Source organism: Ochotona curzoniae, unplaced genomic scaffold, assembly GCF_017591425.1.
Source record: "Ochotona curzoniae isolate NIBS_2020 unplaced genomic scaffold, NIBS_Ocur_1.0 contig_2723, whole genome shotgun sequence".
Taxonomy (NCBI): Eukaryota; Metazoa; Chordata; class Mammalia; order Lagomorpha; family Ochotonidae; genus Ochotona; species Ochotona curzoniae.
In genome coordinates this window covers 12,870,464-12,893,358 of record NW_024465573.1, presented here as the reverse complement: position 1 = coordinate 12,893,358, position 22,895 = coordinate 12,870,464, and the positions used below count along the sequence as shown (strand labels likewise).

The 22,895-nt window shown below is 38.0% G+C and overlaps 1 protein-coding gene across 2 annotated transcripts in view; it reads left to right on the top strand.

Annotated features, from left to right (window-relative positions):
* Window positions 1-8,693: 8,693 nt before the first annotated feature.
* The window catches only part of PDGFD (platelet derived growth factor D), a 217,046-nt gene continuing 202,844 nt past the window's right edge, over window positions 8,694-22,895 (top strand). For both annotated transcript variants that reach the window (XM_040977235.1, XM_040977234.1), the window contains exon 1: window positions 8,694-8,805. In XM_040977235.1, coding sequence (XP_040833169.1) covers window positions 8,694-8,805 — 112 coding nt within the window. The remainder of the gene's footprint in view (window positions 8,806-22,895) is intronic.

Genomic DNA, 22,895 nt, shown 5'->3' with positions numbered 1-22,895 from the left:
TAAATATCAAGCAGTATATATGAAAATTTTTTGAGTAATATCCCCTCTGATAAGGTTCTGAACTTTTTAACTAATACTCTTCGCACTTTTTAGTAGTGTTACCTCTTTGCTTTATATCATCATAATTATCTGGAAGTTTGATAACAAATCTGATTTTAATATAAATAGCTATATTTTTGTTTGGTATTGTCAAAGCCTGAGGCAGTTGTGAGGTAGCTTTTAAAATAAAATAAATTGATTTAATCACTGTACTGAAGATATCCAGCTGGTGACCATGACCATGAATTGTTATACTTCAGCTCAGAGCTGATTGTGGCACCATGTTGCTACTAACCACATATACTGGACACTGTTCATTTCACTAATCAATAATGATCTTAATATTAATTATGTAAGTTAACAAAATCTCCATATCTGCGTTTGAATGAAGACTTGTAGGCTTAATTTCTGGAAAATGATTTTCCAACAAGTTTTAAACTATAGCTTAAATTTATATACACCATGTATCTTTTTCACATTGTTAATCAAATGTCATCAAAGCAAATTTCTCTATTAGCAATTTGCCATATTGAATAGGATACAACCAAGGAAATTTTAAGGTTTTATGGTAACTTAGTAACATGATAATGTATTTTAGACAATGAGACATTGGACAAATATTCATGAGTCCGAAAGGATATATGATTGCTATACATATGCCATAATAAATAATATATGCATATGACATATATGTATATATATATATTTACAAACCTTAAATGAGTATGATTGAAACACCAGCATAATGGATTTTTGTCCTTCTTTTGTCACACTTTCTTATAGTTCTCTATGGTCTACCCTCTGCTTAATGAAGGAATCAGATATTTGATCTGATTAACATTATACATGAATTGATCAACCTGATTCTGAATTATGGCCTAAACATTTCTCAAACAATGAAGTACATATGCTTTCCAGAATGATTTTTGTAACACTTTTCTTATTTTCAGAGAGTGTTATGATAGTTGCTTCCAGGAGCTCAGTAAGTTATTTTTGAAATGACACTAAAAAGATGTTACACAAGATCTTTTGAACCTTAATATTTTTTTTGCGGTAGTTTTTGACCTAAAAATGAATGCAACAACTTTCCTGAGCTTGTTAAAATTCGTTTTCTGTTAGGGAAATAATTGCATTATCTTTAATACATTCCAGAAAAAATATATATGTAGTCATAACATTATTCAACACATTGACTAAATTAAGAAGATAATTAACTTGATTACTTTTCTGTTCTCAATGACAGATCATTATCATAACTAGATGCTTGAAAATGGTCTGAAATAGAACTATTCCAAATTCCAAATCCTGGAGGATGTCATCATAGAATCACAAAATTCTAAAGCTGAAGAAATTTGTATGCCCTTCCAAAACTTTCCTTCAATGAGGTAGCTTTAAACTGAAATTCCCCAATAGTTATATATTGTCATCATAACACTTTTGGCAGTTAAAATAAATCTTTTCTAATAATTCATCGCACTGCTCAACAACTGAAGTTAGTTTTTTTTTAAAGGAATATATTAATTGCAATGTCTTCAAACAAATCCGGTTCATTCCTCTGGAGGCATTACAGAGGAAGAAGAGCTTATTTCCTCCTGAGTGACTGTCTTCACCTCTTCTAGTACTCAGAGATGATCTTAAGCCTCTCCAAACCTCTCACCCCTGCTCCAATTCTTCCGCTCCCACTCATCCCAAGCCTTTTTCTTCATAATTTCCATGACATTAGACTCCACCAGGGGGAAGTCACTAATCTTCTGACCTTATCAGGACATGTATTACTTTTCTACATCCTCCTGTATATGCAATGTCCAGACAGAATTTAAAGAGCAGCAATTAAGGGATCATAAATTAAGGAACTAAAGACATTTTGCTTAGCCTTCATTATCTGGAAAGAAGCTCCTTCTTCCCTTTTGTTTCCCACATCCTTTCTTGGTTACCTTTCTAGTGTTTTCTACTCTGTACATTCCTGAGCTTGTATCCATCAGTTGCCCTGCATGAAGTCAATACACCTGTTTATTACTTCTTTGTTTCCTAAGAAAAGCAGAATTTTATTTCAGCCTCCTAATAATCTTCAAATAAAACTGGAAGTGAATGCAAGTGCTATTAAAATGTAGATATTCATGAGATCTGTGTCATAATCTTTCACACATATTTGTAACATTTTATACAATTTTAATCTTAATGTATGCCCCTCGACATTTTACCTTTACATTTTTTTCCTTCTCAGTTCTGCCAATATTAAACTTATTACCAAATCAATGTTTAAAATTTGACCCTTATTAATTATCAGACTAGTTTTTTTTAATTTTGTTTTTAATTTTCATTCCAGCTAACACAACCCTTCCAGGGTATATTCCTCTCCATCAGGGAATTTTTTTTTTTTTTTTTTTTTTTTGGATTTTGCAATTTCTTTATTCCCCTTGTAAAGAAATTCAATTCCGTCCAGCAGTCACACCCCATCAGATTATGATCTGGCTGATAAAATACTCCTCTAACCCTTATCTCCGGGATGTGCTCCTCCCAGTCCTCTCAGCATACCAATTATTTTTAAGAGTTTGAGTCCAGCTTTTTTATTTTGTTCTCTAGTTTTAGCTCTTCGTATTTTCTTTCTTAGTTTATTTTTTAAAATTCCATAGTGGAAGATGAATAGTGAATGTCTCGTGCAAAATGGGAATTTCAGTTTGGGTTTTAATAAACTAACTTGTGGCATACCTTAGGTCACTAATATTGATTCTGATGAGCTAGTTTTTGTTTTCTTTTAGGGACTTCAAAATTTGCTATCTCGGTAGCCTGCATGGGATTACCTGGATTCAGGTTCCAGCCTCCCTCCTGATTCCAGCTTCCTGCTAACACTCACCCCAAGAGGCACTAGGAGAGAGCTCAGGCATGAATATCCCTAACTCTCCTGTGTGAGACCTGAACTGAATTTCTGGTTCTTGCTACCTTCAGCTCATGGGGGTGTCTTGGGAGTGATGGGAGCTCTCTTTCTCTCTCTCTCTCTCTCTCTCTCTCTCTCTCTCTCCCTCTCCCTCTCTTTTGTCTCTCCTCCATCTCCTCTCTCAATTTCAAGGGAAAAATAAACCTCAATGCTTAGGTATGGGTACAGCACGTTAAGCCTCCTGTGACACGGACATCCATATTGTGTTGTTTGAGCACTTCTCATCCAGCTCTCTGCAAATGTGCAAGGCAGCAGTTGATGGTCCAAGTACTTGAGTCCTTGCCACCCGCATAGGACACCGGAATGGAGCTCACTTTCTTGGCTTTGAGCTGAGCCAACCTAGACAATTATGACTATTTGGGGAAATGAAACAGTGGAAGGAATCTCTCCAACCACCCTCTTTCTTTATCTTTCCCTCTCTGTTATCTGTTCTAATAAAGAATATTTAAAAAGTAAATATAAAATATCCCTCATTCAAGAAAAGGACCATGGAAGAATTTGAATATCAATTCATTACTCAAAGCGGAAAAAAAAAAGGCAAGGTAAGAAAGGTTGAAATGTGGATGTAGCTGGATATAAGCCACTCTTATAAAAATGTAGAATTCTGAAGGAGACTGGCAGACATCCCAGATCGATTAAGGAAAAAGAAATCCTGCCGAATAAGCAACATACTCATCCTTGAGCCCTTAAATTTAGATAATGCAGTTCAAGACTCGGTAAACAGAAATAAAGAATATAAGTAAGCTGAAGAAAAATTATAGATAAAGGGATTCTTTTACATGATAAATTACTTACTTTATTCCGCTGAATCACGAACTAATTCACTGAAGTAAAGGGAAACTGATGCTTAAGACAACAGCCCATTCATTTGGCTTATACCTGCTTCCAAAAGGCTGTACAAAAGACTTATATTATCAAATATCGAAGTCACTGTTCAAAATATGCCAGCGCCATCGTTGGGAAAGTTGTATTTGACATTTTTATGTAAAAGTCTAGACAGTATGTTGTGGTAATATGTAGGCATCATCTGTATTTCAATATAAGCTATAGAGTACAATAAAAATTGAAAACACCTGAACATGTGTTAGTGTTGGCTTACTATTCAATTTAGGACTCAGAAAATTGAAAGCAGTATGTCTGAACACACAAAGAAAAAGCAACTTACCACCACTGATTCTCTTCAGTCTTTATAGGACATATTCAGTATGTGCCTTGATAAAGTTACATAGTTGGTGGATGGTGAAAATTATGAGTGAGGGCAGTTTTGTTAAGTTAGACAAAATATTGAGAATTTGGAAAGAAATCTTGAAGGTGACCTCGTAAAACACTGCCATTTTGCAGGGAGAGATTGAAGTCTTAGGAAAGCCATTATTGACTATGTTCGATAGCCTAGTGTTAGTGAAAACACTAGGATGCCCTGTCAAAATGCTTTTACGGTATTTAATAGTTACCAGAGGGGTCTGGTGTAAAAGCCTTGTAGCTAAAGTCTTCTCCTTGCACTAAGATCCCATATGGGTGTCGGTTCATGTCCTGCTAGCCCTGTGTCCCTTCCAGCTTCCTGCTTGTGGCCTGGGAAGGCAGTTGAGGACAGCTCTTGGGACACTACACCTGTGTGGAAGAGCAAGAAGAAGCTCCTGGTTCCTGGTTTCGGATCAGCTCAGATCTGGTCTTGTGGTCACTTGAGAAGTGAACCAGTGGATAGATAATCTTCCCTTTCTGTCTCTCCTCCTCTCTAGAACACAAACTTTCCAATAAAAATAAATAAATCTTTAAAATAATTATTGCAAGAGGAATAATGGAATGCCCTCTCGGGGGGAAAAAACATAGATTTTGTAAAAGAACATGGATTATGAAGAGGAAGATATTAAAAGCTGCAAGTTAAAGATGAACAGAGTAGGTAAAAGAAAAGAACAAAAGAAAGAAGCAAAGAAGGAAGGCGAAAAGGCAGGAAAGAAAGAAAAGTATAGTGAGCCTTTTGCAGACATGAAGACTACAGCCACCATTGTGACATGCCAGATTAAGTTACCACCAGCAGTGCCTGAATCCCCTATGCGTGTCAGTCCATGCCTTAGCTCTTCCGCTGCTGATCCAGATCCCTGAATACGTGTCTGTGAAGGCAGCAGCAGATGTGTCCAGTGCTTGGGCCCCTGCACCCTCCTGGGAGAACCTGGAGCAAGTCTGGGCTTCTGGCTTCAACCAGGGCAGAGTCCTTACAGCAGCAGATGCAACACTCATTTTCTCTCTCTCTCTCTCTCTCTTTCTCTTTCTCTACCCTTGCCTTTCCTTCTTCAATTACTCACCTTTCAAATAAATACATAAATAAATCTTTAAAACCAAAAAGAAATGAAAAGACAGAAGAATTTGCACCATATTTCTTCCTTCATCGTGGCTTTGATGAGTAGTCAAAAAACAGCCAAGAATATTTGAAAAGGTTTCAGAAAATACTCTTGGTAGGCCCTGTCAGCGTAAGGAGAGTGTGTGATACAAATAGTGCTATAACCTAGCATTCTTTAGCCAAATCCTGACTGGCAGAATAATCTCTTTGGTAGGGATTCCATTATATGTAGGTCTACATATATAGGTTTCTCTCGTAGTGTTTTTAAAATTGATTTTTAAGCAATATATTCACTTTTGTTATATAAATGTCTTTGAACAATAGCTAAATGTAGAATAGCTTGTTTATATTAGTTTCAATGATAAAAAGTATTTATAAATCTGATTTCATTATGTTTATCGTGTGCTTTTAACGGACCTATAGGCATTTAAAATATATAGGCAAACTCAATTTTTGATGGGTTAATTTAAGATATGTATTAAATTTTTATCTTAATGCCATGCTTTTCCTCAAAAAATCTATTTTCATTAACAACCTATTCTGTTGTATAATAATTTAGCTGTTATGATCAATTTATAGAAATTAAAATGTGTCTATTGAAAACAAAGTTCAGATTATTTCAGTTGTCTAATTTCATGTGTTTTGCTTATCTGCTTACATTAGTGATCAGTAATAATATTCATTTTATGTGATGTTATTTATTCTTCTCATCTGAAATATTTGCCCTTATCAATTCACAATGCCTTATAGTGCACATTGCGGGCATCTTGGATAACAATACTTTGCCTGAGGTGTTTTAAAATATAAATTTACTAAGTAATTTCAACCACTTCTAAAGATCATGGCAAATATTTTAATTGGCCAATACTTTTCCCTATCAATCTCCTTTCTTATGAATATAGATGAGTTTACTTGTTTATGCTTGCTCTGCATTGGCCTGTTAGCTGGAAGAAATTAGACCCTTTGCCTCACTTATTCACTATTTTATCCCCAAGATTTTTAGATGAGGACATGACACAAGAGAATAGCTAATGCTTCATGAATTGTTGTTGAATAGTTCACAGGCATCCAGTTTAGTGGGTTAATGTCTCAATCCCACAGCACAATACCGAGGTTTAGTTCCTGGCTCTGACTCTGCACTGGCTTCAGCTTGCTGCCAACACTCAAGTTAGGAAGATTTCGCCCTCTACAAGGGAGTCTGTATTCAATCCTGGCTTCCAGTTCTAGTCCCAGCCCAGTTTCAGCCCTTGTGGGTCTTTCAGAAGTGAGCCAGGGCAGGAGAGCTCCCTTTCCAGCTGAGGGTCTCTATCACTCAGCTTTTCAAGTTAAAAAAAAAAGTTCATGAATAAATGATTGAATGTAGGTCTCTCTCCTGAGTGCCTCTTGCGTAACTGGCTATATTTTGAAACAATAGGATTAGATCTTTTTTTTTTGCAATGACTTTATATAAAATCATACTTTACAGCTATCTTTTACATTGATAAATGTGCTAGTCTGAACATGAGTATATAAACAACAAAATATTAATGAGACAATATTATCATAGTCCATTCTATATATTTGATAAAATAATGCTTGTATTAAACTTGGTTTTATGATCCACATGCCAGTATTTTATTACATATTTAGATCAAAATGCCAGTAGACATGAAACATGGATCTCCGAGTGCGTTGAAGAAGAAGACTGCTGGTTGTATAATAACTTGTCCAAGCCATTAACTTTTGCAATTCCTATCCCTCTCGGCCATCTGTATTTCCCTATAAATGGGTAGTACCGATTTCCTTTGCTGCAGACTTCCAGGAGCTGAAAGCCTTAAAAAGAGTGGAAATTTTCTTTATAGGTCCCATTGCAAAATCGAGAATTACATTAATTTGGATTTGGATTCAATTACAAATAAGGCAAAGGACCGAAGGTTTTTTGTTTGTTTGTTTGTTTGTTTTTTTATATATCACACTCACCACAGTCTTACAGACTAAGAATTGAGGCTTCATTTTGTAAACAGGAGGAGAAACTGACACTGCAGAGGCTCGATTTGTTCTAGGTGGTGCATTTTGCTAGGAGGATAGAGTCATGCAATGGTGTAGAAGTTTCTGGAGCTCAGAGGCAGCCCCTCTGGACTGTCGAGCTTTCAGATGATAGAAAAGGAATATTCCACAGGCGGTAATGGGCTCCCACTTCCTTCTATGGACAGCGAAGGCAAAGGAGCTCAAGGTTGTCAGGTGGCTCATTCACCTTGTCCAGTCTGGCTCTGCTCAACTCCGCCCGACCTCCAGCCCTCCAGCCCCCTGTGTTGTACTAGGAAAGAGGGGGTGTGTGAAAACATCCTTGTTATATAGCTGCTCTTCCATTACACTTCACCATTTTGGGCTACCATCATGCACCCTGTGCAGAGAATGAAGTATTTATCCTCACCTCCTCGCCTCCACACGTTATTTTTGCCACATCTAAGGTCACAGTGCTAGGAGCCCAAAGACAAATCTGGACTCAAGTCTTTTTTTTTTTTTTTTTCCCACCACAGATACAGAACACATTTGACCAAGTGGAATGCTTACTGTGATTACTGAAAAAGAAAGGCCCCTCCTCAAACCCCAATCCACAGAGCCAAGGCCCGTGTCCTCTAAGAGGGCGAGAAATTCTGAAGGAATTCTGATGACTCTATCTGCTCTCACTTCCTCATGGCCACTCGCTGCCACCCCAGCCCCCAATTCCTTTTCTGGTCCCACAACAAAAGGTAAAGCCAAGGGCAATGAGAATCTTGGCCCCTTGTCAAGCTGGGCATGCTCAGTGGTACCACAGCAGGTCGGGCCTTGCGCCACCGTGTGCTCGCGCGGCTGCTCCCAGCGGAGCCAAGCGGGGGTGGGCGGCCGCCTCAGCCCCTCAGCTCCTCAGCCCCCTCACCCGCCTCAGCCCCTTAGCCCCTCAGCCCCTCAGCCCCTCAGCCCCTCGGCCGCCTCAGCCCCTCAGCCCCTCGGCCGCCTCAGCCCCTCGGCCGCCTCAGCCCCTCGGCCGCCTCAGCCCCTCGGCCGCCTCAGCCATCGCGGTGGGAGGACGCCCCTGAGGCGCTCGCCGGCCGGGCGGGACGCGGCGCCGCCCGCTGCCTGCAGCCTGTGCTGCGACCGCTGGCCACCGGGAGGGGGCAAACCAACGTCAACCTGTTGTTTGTCCCGTCACCGTTTATCAACTCTGAGAACCAGCACAAGGAAGTGCGGCTCCCACAGGCGCTCAGAAAGTTCAGCATGCAGGAAGTTTGGGGCGAGCTCGGCCACTAGCGAGGCGGCTCCGGCTAGCGCGGGGCGAGCTGCACCGTAGCACGCGGCGTGTGTCCCGGGAGCGGAACGCGGCTTTTTCTCAGAGCGGCACTGACCCTAGGTCGCCTGTCCCAAATGCACCGGCTCATCTTCGTGTATCTGCTAGTCTGCGTAAACTTCTGCACTTCGGCCACTCCTCAGAGCACATCCATCAGAGCTTTACGCAACGCCAATCTCAGGCGAGATGGTAAGAGACGCTTTTTAATTTAATTTTTAAAAAGTAGTGTTTGCTGTTCTCCTCGTTGTTTCTGCTTGTATGTTTCCTCCTTTTGGAATCTTTTATATGAACATAGGCTGAACGTCCGGTGCAGGGTAGGTGGAATCTTACGCTTGCCTCGTGTGCCCTTGTGGTGGGATGGGAGTGAGGAGAAGTGGACGTGTGCGGGTGGAAAAGGACAAGACAGGTGGTCATCTCGCTGCACCCCCGGAGAAGCCTTTCTGGTGTTCATTAGTCTCAGCTGTCAGGATGCAGCTCCTCATCCCAGACTTGCAGAAAATTGTAGGCAGTGCTGCCCCCCAGTCAAGCTCTTAACCTGAAAGATCAGCCCTTTGTGGTAGGTAAAGGGACTCTACAGTGGTATTCTTTAGCTGGTTGAATGAATGATTGATTTTTTTTTTTTTTAATGTGACAATGGAGAATGATGGGACTCACTGGAGAGATTGTACCTGGAGCCAAGTGGCAATTTATTTATACATTATTTATATTGAGGACACAGTCTTGGGCAGGCGCTGCCCTCTCAGCCCTTGAAGTGACTTTCCCTTTGGAGTTGAGCCTGGCTCAGAAACTCTGGGGTCTGGGGGCCTGGAGCCTTGGAGTCAGCTCTGTGCCCTGGGGGAGCTGGCTTCAGCTGTTAGTTTCCTCGCCCTGGAGGCGTTCCAACTGTTTGCAAGGAATCCAGCTACTGAAGCAGCCATCCTAAGCCAGGTCTCCAGCAGGCAGGTTTGTTTTCCTTTGCTCTGCAGGACACCTGGGTCACTTGGTCCCAGGGATTCAAAATTGAGTTTATTTGCTCTCTGGGGCCTGCACTGATATCCAAAGTTGGTTTGTTCTTCAATTCCCAGCTGCAGTTGATGTTACCAACAATTTGCAGCTGTTACTCCCGTGGATCTGAACTGACCCATTTGGTTTTGACTTTTGGTTTCTTCCTATCTCAGTGTTTTCACTCTTGCTTGTTTCAAATAGTATCACACACACACAGCTGTTCTTAATAGTGTCACTTTGGCTAGGAATGTTAAACTCTCTGAGTTGGTAAGTTCGTATAAACCACCTTATAGCCTGATCAGTTTCTTTCTTGGTACACTGTTCACCTGAAATCCACCAGAAGAGTTTTGAACTTTGAAGGAAGAAAAACAGCACTTTATGACAAGTAGACTCTGGAAAAGTAGTTAGCAGACTTTGGAAAAAGTAGTTAGTCTCTTGAAGTGAAATAGGAAGCCACAGTCACTTTGTAATAATGTTTTATATTAAATATCTCAGCATTTAAGTGTTGAAAATCTGTCCTCTTAAAGCAAAACGGTTTTACTAAACTTAAAAATATGAGGTAGGTTTAAACCTCATTTTTATGGTTTTATCTTTTAATGTTTCCACTGGGGATCACAGATCTTCTAGTTAATTTCTTGATATGCCCTTTCAATTGCATGGAGTAAAATGCTGCTTATAATTTGCATGACTTCATGGCTGTAATTTTGTAATCCTTACTCTCCTAAGTACCAGTTACAAGAAGCCAAGGACAGATTATGAAAAGTATGTAAGCATTGCCATTAGTCCAAAATGCTGACTAAAACCAAACTCTGTTGTTTTTCTATTTTTGGAAAGGGAACAATCTTACTTTAGTTTCCACTTTTAAAACTTTATAGGTATACATTGCCTATATGGGAGATACAATGCTTCATCAAAAATTTCAGATCTACCCTCAATTTCTTCACAGTTGAGCTAAAGTTGTTTTCGCAGTTACTAACAGTACAAATACACACACACAGTTTTATTAGATTGCTTAATATCATCTTCCATATCAATTACATATTAGAAACAAGACTAAGGAGAATGAAAAAGCAGTTAGACCTAAACATTAATTTAGATAAAGCAAAATAATTAACACTTACAATGGAATATTAGTTTGGAGAATTTCCAAGCAACTGTTTTTTCCAAAATGAGCATACATCCTGAGAAGAAGAAAATATTGCCTCCATAGGCATAAGATTGGATCTTAAGTAGTGAAAATATCTTAGCTATTCCAGCTGTTTTCCGTTCCTGCATCATATATCTATGGTACTGATATTGCGGAGAGAGAAGAAAGATGGAAAAAGCAAGGACTAAAAGCATTTTTTAAGGGTGTTGGCTTAAAGAAAAGGTTGAGAAACGTTTCCTCAGAGCTTCAGTAAAAGAATAGTATCTTTAGAAGGCCTTATGACAATGAGTGAGCTAACAGGGAGAAGGAAAGAACTGAAAAATTTATCAATTGCTTGTTCTGGTTTTAAGCTTTTTAAATGTGTTTTCCCCTGGTTCCCTAAAGTCTCCTTAAAGAAGGCAGTATCTTACTAGATAGACACAATGTAAAATGTAGGATGACAAAGATGGGGAATATAATCCAGGTAAATATAGAACATAAAGACTTAAGGTCTTTAGAAGAGATGACCCTTAGATTATGAATTATTGGAAATCATACACAAAACCTTGAGTGACCCTTTTATGCATGTGAACTGTCTTCATACTTCATTTATGAATAAATGTTGCCCATTTGTTCATGTTGACCTTGTTAACTGTGGCCTAATATTGGCGACAAAAGAAGACCCAGAAGGCAGGTGTGCTGGCAGGACGTGAGCTATGTTGGACCCATCCAGCTTAACGTAAACACTTGTTTTAGTTCTGCTTTATTGAATAGTTCAATATAACACTTGCAGTTAGGAAATGACATGGAGCTATACGATGTTGGGGTTGCTAAATGATAGTCATCTTCTATTATTGGATTTTGGCATGCTGTTATCTCCCACATCCCAGAATACAGCATCACAATGTATTCTTATTGCAGTGGGATGCAGAGTCTTTCCACCAGCATAGTGGCTAAAAGTGGCCCACAGAAGCGGGTGAGGGATGATTGAATGTAGTTCCAGTCTCAAGGAGGAAAAGTTGAGAGCAGAAAAACATAAAAATATAGTAACTCACAGTGTTTGTAAAGAATACATGTCTCTGTTTCATGTTTGTTATGGATCCTTGCTCAAACTGGTTGAATTTGATATACATCTCAGCCTCTGAACAAGAGAGAAAAACCTAGATTCAACAGTTGTGTTTATGTGTCTATTTTTAGTGGCTATATAGTTGGTGATTTTTTAATAGCATTTGGACACATGTGGGGGGCTGTTTGGAGTACAGATCAAGAAGTGGAAAAGTAGAAGTTAATTGAGAACATTACTTTATTTTAAAATGTAGTTGTATAAGGCACTGAGAATACAGATGCACTCTTTTTTTGTTGTTGTTGCTTTCAGAAAGCGTACGTGTTGGTGGCAAATGAGTCTAAATTTTGTTCTGTTCAGTCAATATGTCAGGACTTGAGGTTGTCTGTTACATTGTCACTGTCTACTGACATGTCTGCAGTTTTGCAATTATGTTGTCTCAGATTTTAAAGCAGTCAAATTTATTTATTAAAGAACATGGCTTTCTATTGCCATCTTTGGTGACAGCTTATTGACCTTGGTGCAAAGATCAAAGTTAAAAGGAAGACAAGAAAACAGAAGACACTATAAACACATTATTTTTAAGGGGTCTTGAAGCTCAGATTCAGAATACTGTCTAAATCTTATGTTCTTCTGTGCTGTGTTTTCTGTGTAAATCTGAAGATTTTAAAGTGTCACAATGTTAGAATGTACAGAGGCAATGAAATATTTTAAATGGAACTTGACTTTGACCTGTGCCATGAGTGTTATTCTATAACTGAGCCTTTTTTAGGGAGTGTGTTTAGCCAGGTGTCTGGACACTATAAAGTGGAGGATGCCACTAAGAGTTACAGAAGTGACCATTTTCAGTTCATTGAATGACAATGATTTTTGTTTACAGAATTTACTCTTCAGTCAATGAAAGCAATCCTGTACTGCTTTAGAACAATAGGGCTGAACAATGAAGCAAAGCCCACAGAATCACTGATTGCTAACGACCAATCCTAAGTATTAGCATGCTGCCAGGCAGGAGCCAGAATCTGTGTGGCCTCAGAGCCAAATCATTCTAAGATCTGGAAGGTTATGCAGATTTTGTCTTTGACCCTGAGAGCTGAGTCATAATGCAAATCATCTACTGCAATTTACTCTTGAACTTTCTGGCCGAAGCGATCTGATTAATGTAAAAGTGACAGTTCCTGAATATCTTAGTAAGATCTCTTTTTTATTAAAATAAGAAATTATTTTAGGTGAACCAGGCATAGGGCATTTCTATATCATCTATAATGTGTTACTTAAGTAATATGTTGACTTTTTTCATCAAGGATTCACTTTTAGGGTGGAAGTAAATATATAAACTATCTGCTTTCCTGTTATTCTTTGCATGATGTGGAGTGACTTCTAAAGATAAAAGGTAGCATAAGGCCATGTCTTTATCCTGAACTCTGCTGATGACATCCACTGTGGCTATTGATCATTTTTTAAGTGATCATGTTATATATCCTGATCTGCTAAATATTGTGCTATAAGCTTGGTTAACTAGCAAATTATGAATTGAATATACATGGTTCCTGCCCTCTTGGATAGTATAGTTCAGTGAACCATGGAGCTCAATTAGGTGTTAGTTCTACTGTGCTACACTTTTTGTTCAGATGTATTCTAAAAGATATTAACATTCTCTCCAAGTGTTCAAGAGGCCATCCTCAGATATTGAGGAGACTGAGCACGGGTAACCTCAAATTTTCTGCGGTTTCACCAACAGAACAACTCCACACCTCTGTGTCATGTATTTGAGTTTATAGAAAGATTTTTGCTTGAAAATAGATGTTTTCCCATCAAACTAGATGTTTTCCCATCAAAATAGATGTTTTCCCATAGTGCTTCAGTGAAGAAATGCACTGACATACAAGACTGGACGAATTGAGGAACAGTGAAATCTAAGCTGAGGAATGAACAATGAATCAGAACTAAGAAGTCAAGGACAGTACAAAAGGAATTGGGAGCTTCCCAGTAGAGAGAATGTCAGCTAAATGGGATTTGGATTTGAGAACCCAGGGGCTAAATTTCTGCTAGTGAAAGGCCTGAGAAGTAATGTCACAGAGACTGGCCATTGTGCTAGGAACAGTGAGAATCATTCCAAGAATTAATTTGGAGAGAGACATGACCCACTCTATTCTTGAATGCTGGATGGAGGTGTACCTGAAGCCTAGTGCTATAGTCAGGAATGGTCTTCCTTAGATCCCCTCTGCTCATGGGGTGTGGACACTCAGTGAGCTATTTTATTTTAATATATTAGTGGAATACATTGAGTTACTTTTCAATACAGAAGTAAGTATTAGGTGCACAGTGCCACATGATATCCTGAGACGTCTCATCCTGGAGGATCCCACCATTATTGCTTAGTGCAGTAGGTATTATTTTGTTCACATAGCTAAGGTTTTAATAAATTAATATAAATGCTAAAATAACTGGTCATTTGGCAGCTTCTTAAATTACTTCAAAATGTCTATATTTCAGAATTAGTGCAATTTCAGAGGGAGCATTTTCACATTAACTTCAAGGGAAGAATAGTTTCAGCAAAAACCTCCAAAGAGATACTCTATATGGGCAAAAAGGAAAGATTCCCAGACAAATGCTATAGCAGAAATGCTCTACCTCCCTATACAGTATTTGAAATCCAGTCACAAGTCATACATAATTAAACAACAGATCATTAAAGTGTAAATATAAGAATTATAAGAATAACCAGTGGTAACAACATACTATTATTAAATGCAGACATTCTGAAAATTCGACTATGAAAAATGCAACCAAAAGAACCTACAGATACACAAAAAAATCTGCTCAAGGACTAAATAAAGCTTTCAGATATGCAAATGCATTCAAAAGATCCAAAGAGTACTAACACTAAAAGGGAATTTTTTCTGTGCTTTCTGTATAATTCCATCACACGTGTATATGTAGATTCTCTACCTGTGGCACAATAGGAGTATGCAGTAGTAGGCTTAAAAGAGCAAGTTTGAAAAAGTGACAGCTAGTGGTTTTTCTGCCCCCTCTTTTACTTCCAGACTTTGCAGTTTTTGTAAGAACTAGCCAAGTACAACTGACTTAGGTTTTTTATTGAATAAGGGAAAATAGGCCCAACCCCTCTCCATATGTTTCTAAGGAATTCCTGTGGTGTATTTCACTAAGGTGTTTGACTTAAAATAATTTCCCTGAGCTATCTGTAAAGTTCAGAGTATATATGTGAATGGTTTACCAAGTTTGTAAATTGAAATTGGTGTTAGTTTATGTACACAATGATTTAAAACAGACATTTTGACAGTAATTATCATGAAAACCTCATTGGAGAAACAAAAACAAAAATAAAACAAAAAATAAACAGCAAATGCAGCCTCCAGAGTAAGAAACCATTGTCATTATTTTAATGTTACAAAGATTTGTGTTAGTTATAAGGGTGTGAACAGGATTTGTTGTCACTTTTAAACAGAATTTGTTAGAATCAGAATTCTTTAATTCAAGTGAAGACATAGAAAACACATCTATAAAAATTGTGTATTTTAAATGAAAAAAAAATATCAGTGGATTGGATCAGACACAGAGGTTGCCATCCATCTTAAATAAAGGATCAGAGAGTCAACTTGTAAAGTCTTGGACCAAATGGTTCCTATTGCAACCAGTCAGTTCAGCCCTTGTAGTACAACAGCAGTGATAGAATTGCACAAACGAGTGGCTGCTACTGTGTTCCAATAAAAATTTATTTGCAAAAGCATGCCTTCAGACCAAAGCTTGCACAGAATCTACATGTTCTTGAATTGAAATCAGGAACCGATCCTATCAAGATGAGGTTCATAGAAAATAAATGTAAAGTGTATTTCTTTGTTTATGAAATAAAAGCAACTGTATAATTACAGAATAACCAATCTTGGATTAACATGAGCTCATACTACGATAGATGAAATTGATGAGCATAGTAGATATTGTTAGGTAGTTTTATTGCCGCTTTCTTGAGTTAGTTGAACAAAGCTCATGTTTGAATCAATTACATGGTTGATAAACAACAATAACAGCATTAGGGTAAACTTTTATCACATCAGAACCAGGGAGGAAACAGCACTGTTACGTCACTTGGTGCTGGTCAGTCTGTGGCCAACAGCATTGTACTCCTCTCCCATCTGCTGTGTGATCTGTTTCTGACTCGTTTGGCCCTGTGTCCTACTCAGGCAGTATACTGCTCTTCCATCTTTATCTGCTTCCTGCCTTTTGGCTCCAGCTTCAGCAGCAAATGTGATTTTGTTTCTTTGCACCAAGCACAACAGATATACTTAGTTTAATTGTTCTTCCTCACTGAGCCATCACATAAAATTCCTCAATCTTTTCAAAATTCTTTGTCTACTCCCTCTCCTCTTCTGCCATTTGAGATCATTCCTGCCCTTCCGCTAAGTTGCCTTGGGTGAGTTTTCTTGTGATTGACCACCTCTCCTTGAAATATTTTCTTCCCTTGATCTTGATAGTGTTCCTCATATTTCCTACTCCTACATGACCAATTTGGAGTGGTGACGAAATAAACCAAAAATTAATACAGAACTTATTTAGAAGTCTTTGGAGAAACACAACTGAGGACGCCTTAATTCTTTTATTCTTTTCCTGTTTCTGTTATAATGAAAAATATAATGAAGATTTTATTCTATTGTGGTATATACTGTTGAGGGAAAACTAAAGAATATTTGATGATGGTCATGTCATACTATATTAAGTTTTAGGCTGCAAAATTTTTGGTTATAAAATTCAGAATATAATTTTAAAAATAGATATTGAATACATACATATGTTCTGTTTTTCTTGTGTTGTTGTGGTTTCTTATTTATTTGTTTTTTTTTTCCTTTTCTTTTTGTCTGTGTCTCTTAACTGGAATTTCCTGACTGCCCTTCAAGTAATGACTTGTTTCCTTTGATTCTGACCCTCACATTCTCAGGGTTCTCATTGTTCTTCTCCAGAGGATCGTATGTTTCCCAAAGCCCTGATTGTTACTTATGCACAAATCTTTGCACTTCTGACTCTTTACTTAGCACAGAAGTTACATTTTCAGGGTCTGGAATCCGTACTGGGTGATTCCGTTGGTACTCAAAAAAGCTTTCGTATGTAATAAATAAGTATATGAAATACTTTAAAAAATATTAGGTTATTTATCCGATGATAAGCACTTGAAACAAAACACCTTCCTCCTTTTTTCTTTAGAAAACATCACAATTGCTTTTAAACAAACTGCAGTAAAGGAACAGATTTGCTACCATACTTAGGGCAAAAATTTCACCACTACCGGGCAGAATTGGCCTGTCTTTTATTCCATATTTCTGTGTTAAAACCTGCAGTGGTACAATCGCTGCTGTGTGTTGGAAACTAAATGATTCAGTACAGCTCAGCATATTCATCTGTTGAATTAACTGGCACATGGGAAAATGCAGTAAGTCTGATGAATGATAAATCAGTGCCCTCTTGTGTAGCCAGTCTTTGGACCACATGGATCCTCTCATTATTGGATACCAATGAGTAGGAGAAATGCTGAATCTAAGATTGTTTTCAGGGGTGATCTCTTATTGGGTGTTTGTTGTATCATTCATCAGTATGGAAAATGGAATTGAGGAGGTCATAAGATAAGTCTGTATTATTATGTCTTAAAGATCAATAACAATGAAGTTTGTGGGAATATGATAATTATTCCTGTTTCTGAATCTTCTCAGGTATTTTCATGTAACAGATACTTTGATTTCCATCACAAATATTGGCTTGTTTTGAAGAATTGGTCATCTATTTCCAAACAAATTTTGAGAATAATTTTGTTATGCAACCTTGGAGTTAAACATGATGTTTTGAGTTAATTTTGAACTGATGGTAATGAAAATTTCAACTGTCTTTTTAAAAGTTAAAACCCAAATTTTTCTGTACAACACTGGCTAGGATTCTGTTCATCCTTTCCAATATCACTATTTCAGGAAATTTGCAAAGATTTATTGATGTGAAAGAATTAGAGAGAAACAGACAGACAGAAAGCATCCAAAGCTGATTCCCTCCCCAAATGGTCACAAAACCCAGTGCTGGAACAGGCCAAAGCCAGGAGACTAGAGTTTCATCTGGGTTTCCCACATGAATGGCAAGGATCCAAACACTTGGACCATCTCTTACTGCTTTCCCAGACTATTATTATGGAGTTGGAAGTGGAGCAGTTTGGATAGGAGCGTGTGTCCATGTGCATGCTTTACCTCCTGGACCACAAATCTGACCTCTGTGTGTATAATTGTACCTGAAAATTGTACTACTTAATTAAACAGTTCAAAAGAAAAAGTGAAAAGGTGAATATAGATTAAGGAAAGGCTAACACAACTTCATTCTCCTCATAGACAAATGTTTGTACTAGGTTATTTCATAAAGGGTAATACGAGGCAGTTGTTGTTGAATGTAAAGTGCTCATTTACCATAAGAAAAGCTTCATTGATCAAGTTATTAAACATTGGATGAAGCAATTGCAATGACCAGAGCTAAGCTGCTTCAAATCCAGGAGCCAGGAGTTTGTTCTGGGTTTCCCAGGCAGGTGCAGTGTCCCAACGTTTTGAGCCATCCTCTACTGCTCTCCCAGGCCACAAGCAGGGAACTGGATGGGAAGTGAAGCAGCTGGGACATAAACCAGCACCTATATGGGATCCCAGCACATGAAAGATGAGGAATTTAACCACTAGCCTACCACACTGGGCCCAACATTTATTTAATTTTCAGAAAGTAAAACTAGAATGGAATGAATTACTTGAAATTTAGTTTAAATCTAGTATATAGGGAGATGATTTAAATACTCCAGAAAGAGCCATTACATTTATGTAAGAGCCCTATTTTTTTTTTTTTTTGATTCTTTAGTTTGCTGCTTTTCACCAAATCTGATTGCCATATCTGATACGTGTGGAGCTTTAGAGGAAGCCCTATGGAGCAGCAACACTTCAACCAGTTCAATGTCTCTGCTCTTTTAAAACCTAGGCTTTGGCTGAGAGAGAAACTAGTTATGTGCAGAAATGCAGGACCAGTCAACAGCTGAGGAGTGCCATTGTTAAATGATCTAGAATTTTTTTGTTTTTTAAGAATGTGAATTTTAAGATTCTGCCCTGTGGACCAAATTATGAATACAAATTGTTTTTTCTAATATTTGTTTCAGAAAGCATCTCTCGTTGTTTGAGCTGTTACAGAACACAGAACTATGTAAAGATAAATGCTACATCACTCATTAAAAATTATTATTGTGATCAGTAAAGCTTGAAGCATGAGCATTTAATACAGTGGTTAAGTGCCTGCTTGGGATGCCTGCATGCTATGCCAGAGTGCTTAGGTTTGAGTGCTTATTTTGCTCTCGATTCCAGCTTCCTGCTAATGAATATTCCGTGAGGCAACAGGTGAAAGCCAGGGACTTGGGTCCTTCACACATATAGCAGATCCAGATTGAACTGTTTGCTTTCAGCTTTGGTCTGGTCCAGCCCTGGCTGGTGAAAGACCCCCTGTTGATGGAATACCTGTGGTTGTTGTTGGATAGAACTTTCTCTCTCTCTCTCTTTCTCTTGTTGTCTTTCAAATAAATTTCTCTCTCCCTCTACCTTTCAGATAAATGACAATACTTCAGAAGAAAAGTAGCATTTTATTGTAGTAATATTAGTCACAATTTTTTTTGTGTCAATATCTTAGGCAAAATATTCCTGACCCAAAACAGTTAGTATGTGGACTAAGTTATGAATCCAGTAGCTTTTAACTTTTTAGCAAGTAATATGATTTGCATGCTTAATCACTGGATGGTGGTGGAAAAGAAGAGCTTTGTACATAATTTCGTTGTCCTTTTCTTCACTTGGGAATGCAAATTAAAGCAGGGAATTTCATATTTTCTAAATATATTGAGAAAAAGTAAAAATAATGGGACTACATAGCTGATGATACATAGCTGTTCTGCATTATCTTCACAAATTTTACATTCAACTGAATCATTCTGAAATGATTTGGATGACTATTTTAATGCTTTGTACTATTTTTAAAGTTTTATTTATTTCTATTGCAAAGTCAGATATACAGAGAGGAGGAGAGATAGAGAAGAAGATCTTCTGTCTGTTGATTCACTCCCCAAGCAGCTGCAATGGCTGGAGCTGAGCTGATTCGAAGCAAGGAGCCTGGAACCTCTTGCAGGTCTCCCACACAAGTCCTCGACTGCTTTCCCAGGTCACAGGCAGGGAGCTGTATGAAAGTGTGGCCACTGGGATTAGAACAAGCACCCATAAAGGATCCCGGAGCATTTAAGTCAAGAACTTTAGCCACTAGGCTGCCACGCGGGGCAAAAATGCTTTGAACTATTTATGTGCCCAATTTATATGGACATGTAAAATTCATGGACATACAATTTGAAAACATCAATTAGTTGAAGATGAATTTCTAAATAATGATTATGTGTACACAACCACTGGTTGGTCAATCTTCTTGGGACAGACAAACCACTTTGGTTATAATTTATTGCTTTCCAGGTTAAAGAGTTAGCCCAAAATAAGTTGTTTTGGGAGACAAAATACTTATTATGATATCAAATGAGGAAAATCATCCCCTCAGAATGTTCCAGTTTCTGAGATTGCTGGAAAACACAGAGCAGAGCAGGGAGCTCAGGATGCTGTGAGAACATGAAACCTGCATCTCATTACCATGATCTTGACAGCAATCAATTAAAAGTTTCTTAAAGCACATTTTTTGCACATAAACACTTTGGTTGTGTTCATCCAGCTTTAATAAAATTAGAGAGGTGTGCAAAAAGCAGTCATTTGTGAATGCTTTATGGAAAATGAAAATCACAATAGAATGATGAATTCATGACTCTTTTTGAAGAACTATACTATTGTAATAAAATTGGGAAAATCAGTGGAGGAAGAGGGATTTGGAAGGGAAAAAGAGGAAATCCAAGAGCCTATAGAACAGCATCATGAAACAAAGAAAATGAAAGGGAGGGAGAAGAGACAGAAAGAGAAAGGAAGAGGAAAAAAAGGAAGGAAGGGAGGAGGGGAAGAGGAAGGATTAAGAAGGGAAGAGGAGAAAGAAAAAAGAAAGAAAGAAAGAAAGAAAAGAAAGGAAAGAAAGAGAGCAAGAGAGAAAGAAAGAAAGAAAGAGAAAGAGAGAAAGAGAAAGAAAGAAAGGAAGAAAAGAAGGAAAAAGAAAGAAAGAAAAAGGAAGGAAGGAAGATGAAAACCATGTCATTGGGGTTCATACTAGGCTCAATATGGTTCCCCAAGATATATCCCAGGTATGGAATCTCTAAATAGTACTTTGTGTGGAAAACACTTTGTAGGTATGATTGAGTTAAAGATTCAAGATTAAAAATATTACCTGAAGTTATTGGAGTGAACACCTAATGTAATTACAGGTGTCCTTATAGGAGAGATGCAGAGAGAAATTTGATGCAGTCAGATGAACAGATACCAATGTGACCCATGAGGCATAGGTTTGAGCAAAGGGGCCATATGCTAAGGAGTGCCAACAGCCACCCAGATCTAGAAGAAACAAGGTACACCATTACCTCAGGAGAATTCAGAGAAAGTGTGGTGCTGCCAACTCTCTGATGATTAGCCCATATGGCTGATTTTAGGATGGACAATTAACCTATTGGTTAGCATCTTGGTAAGATATCTGTGTCCCACATTTCTGTACCTGGGTTCAAGTCCCAGGTACAACTCAAGTTTCACTCCTGATTCCAGCCAACTCATGCAAACCCAGAAAGCCTGAGGTCAAGTGGTTGGGTTCATGACATCTCCCTGGATTGAGTTCCTGGATCCTGGCTTCAGCTGTTCCAGACCCAGGAGTTATGGGCATTTACAGGATGTACCAATAGGTGGTGATTCTCTTTCTCTGTCTCTTAAAAAAAAAACAACAAAAACAAAAATGTTGATTCAGACCTCTGTCTAGGATTGTAAGTAAATAAGTATATACTGCTTTAAACTACTAAGGTGGTGGCAATTAAAAAAAATTATTTATTTTTATTGCAAAGTCAGATATACAGAGACGAGGAAAGACAGAGAGGAAGATCTTCTGTCCAATTATTCACTCTCCAAGTGACCACAACGGCCACAGCTGAGCTGATCCGAAGCCGGGAACCAGGAACTTCTTCCAGGTCTCCCACGCGGGTACAGGGTTCCAAGTATTTGGGCCATCTTCAACTGCTTTCCCAGGCCACAAGCAGGGAGCTGGATGGGAAGCAGGGTAGCTGTGATTAGAACTGGCACACATATGGGAACCCAGCACGTTCAAGGTGAGGACTTTAGCTACTCGGCCATGCTGCTGGGCCTGGTGGTGGTAATTTGTTATCTAGACACATGATAAGGGTATTTGATTTGAAAAATGAATGGTTCAAATATGTAAATTTTTGAAACCAATTTTTCAAACACTTGTCCATTGTAGGGTTTGAAAGTAAAGTACTGAATATGGTATGACAATTACTTTGTCAATTAACTTATGTGAAAATATCTTCTATCTGCCTAATAATTAGCATGCAGATTATGTTGATAACTTATTTGTAAGTACAGTGACAATTCTATAGACAGACACTCCATATGAGTTTACTTTGATTCCAAAAACTGAATATCCATGCACAGGTTTTTCATAATATACATTTTCAATTAACTTTTATAGCTCTTGCATATATATAGTTTATATTTTGCAGATATTAAGGTTATTGTTAAGTCACAATTAACAAATCCAAATTGAATTTCTGAACCCATGTTGAAAGTGAACTAAAATTCTGTCATTCAAAGCCCATATTATAGAAGAGAAATATATTATTGTATTATTTAAAATTATAGTAGCCATATAAAAACAGCAAAGAAATTGCATAAAACTAATACTGTTTTTATTTAGCCCAATATATATCTATTTTAATTATCCAGCAAATATTTTGAAATTACTGAGATTTCCTTCAGAATTATTTTGATCATGCTAAGTCTTCAAACCTAGTATAAATTTTACACCTATGGCACATTTAATTTCAGAATGTTCATATTTTAGATATTCAATATGGCCTTGTAATTAGGCTTTACTAGCTTGTGCACTGCAGTGCTTAAACATTTAGTTCATTTG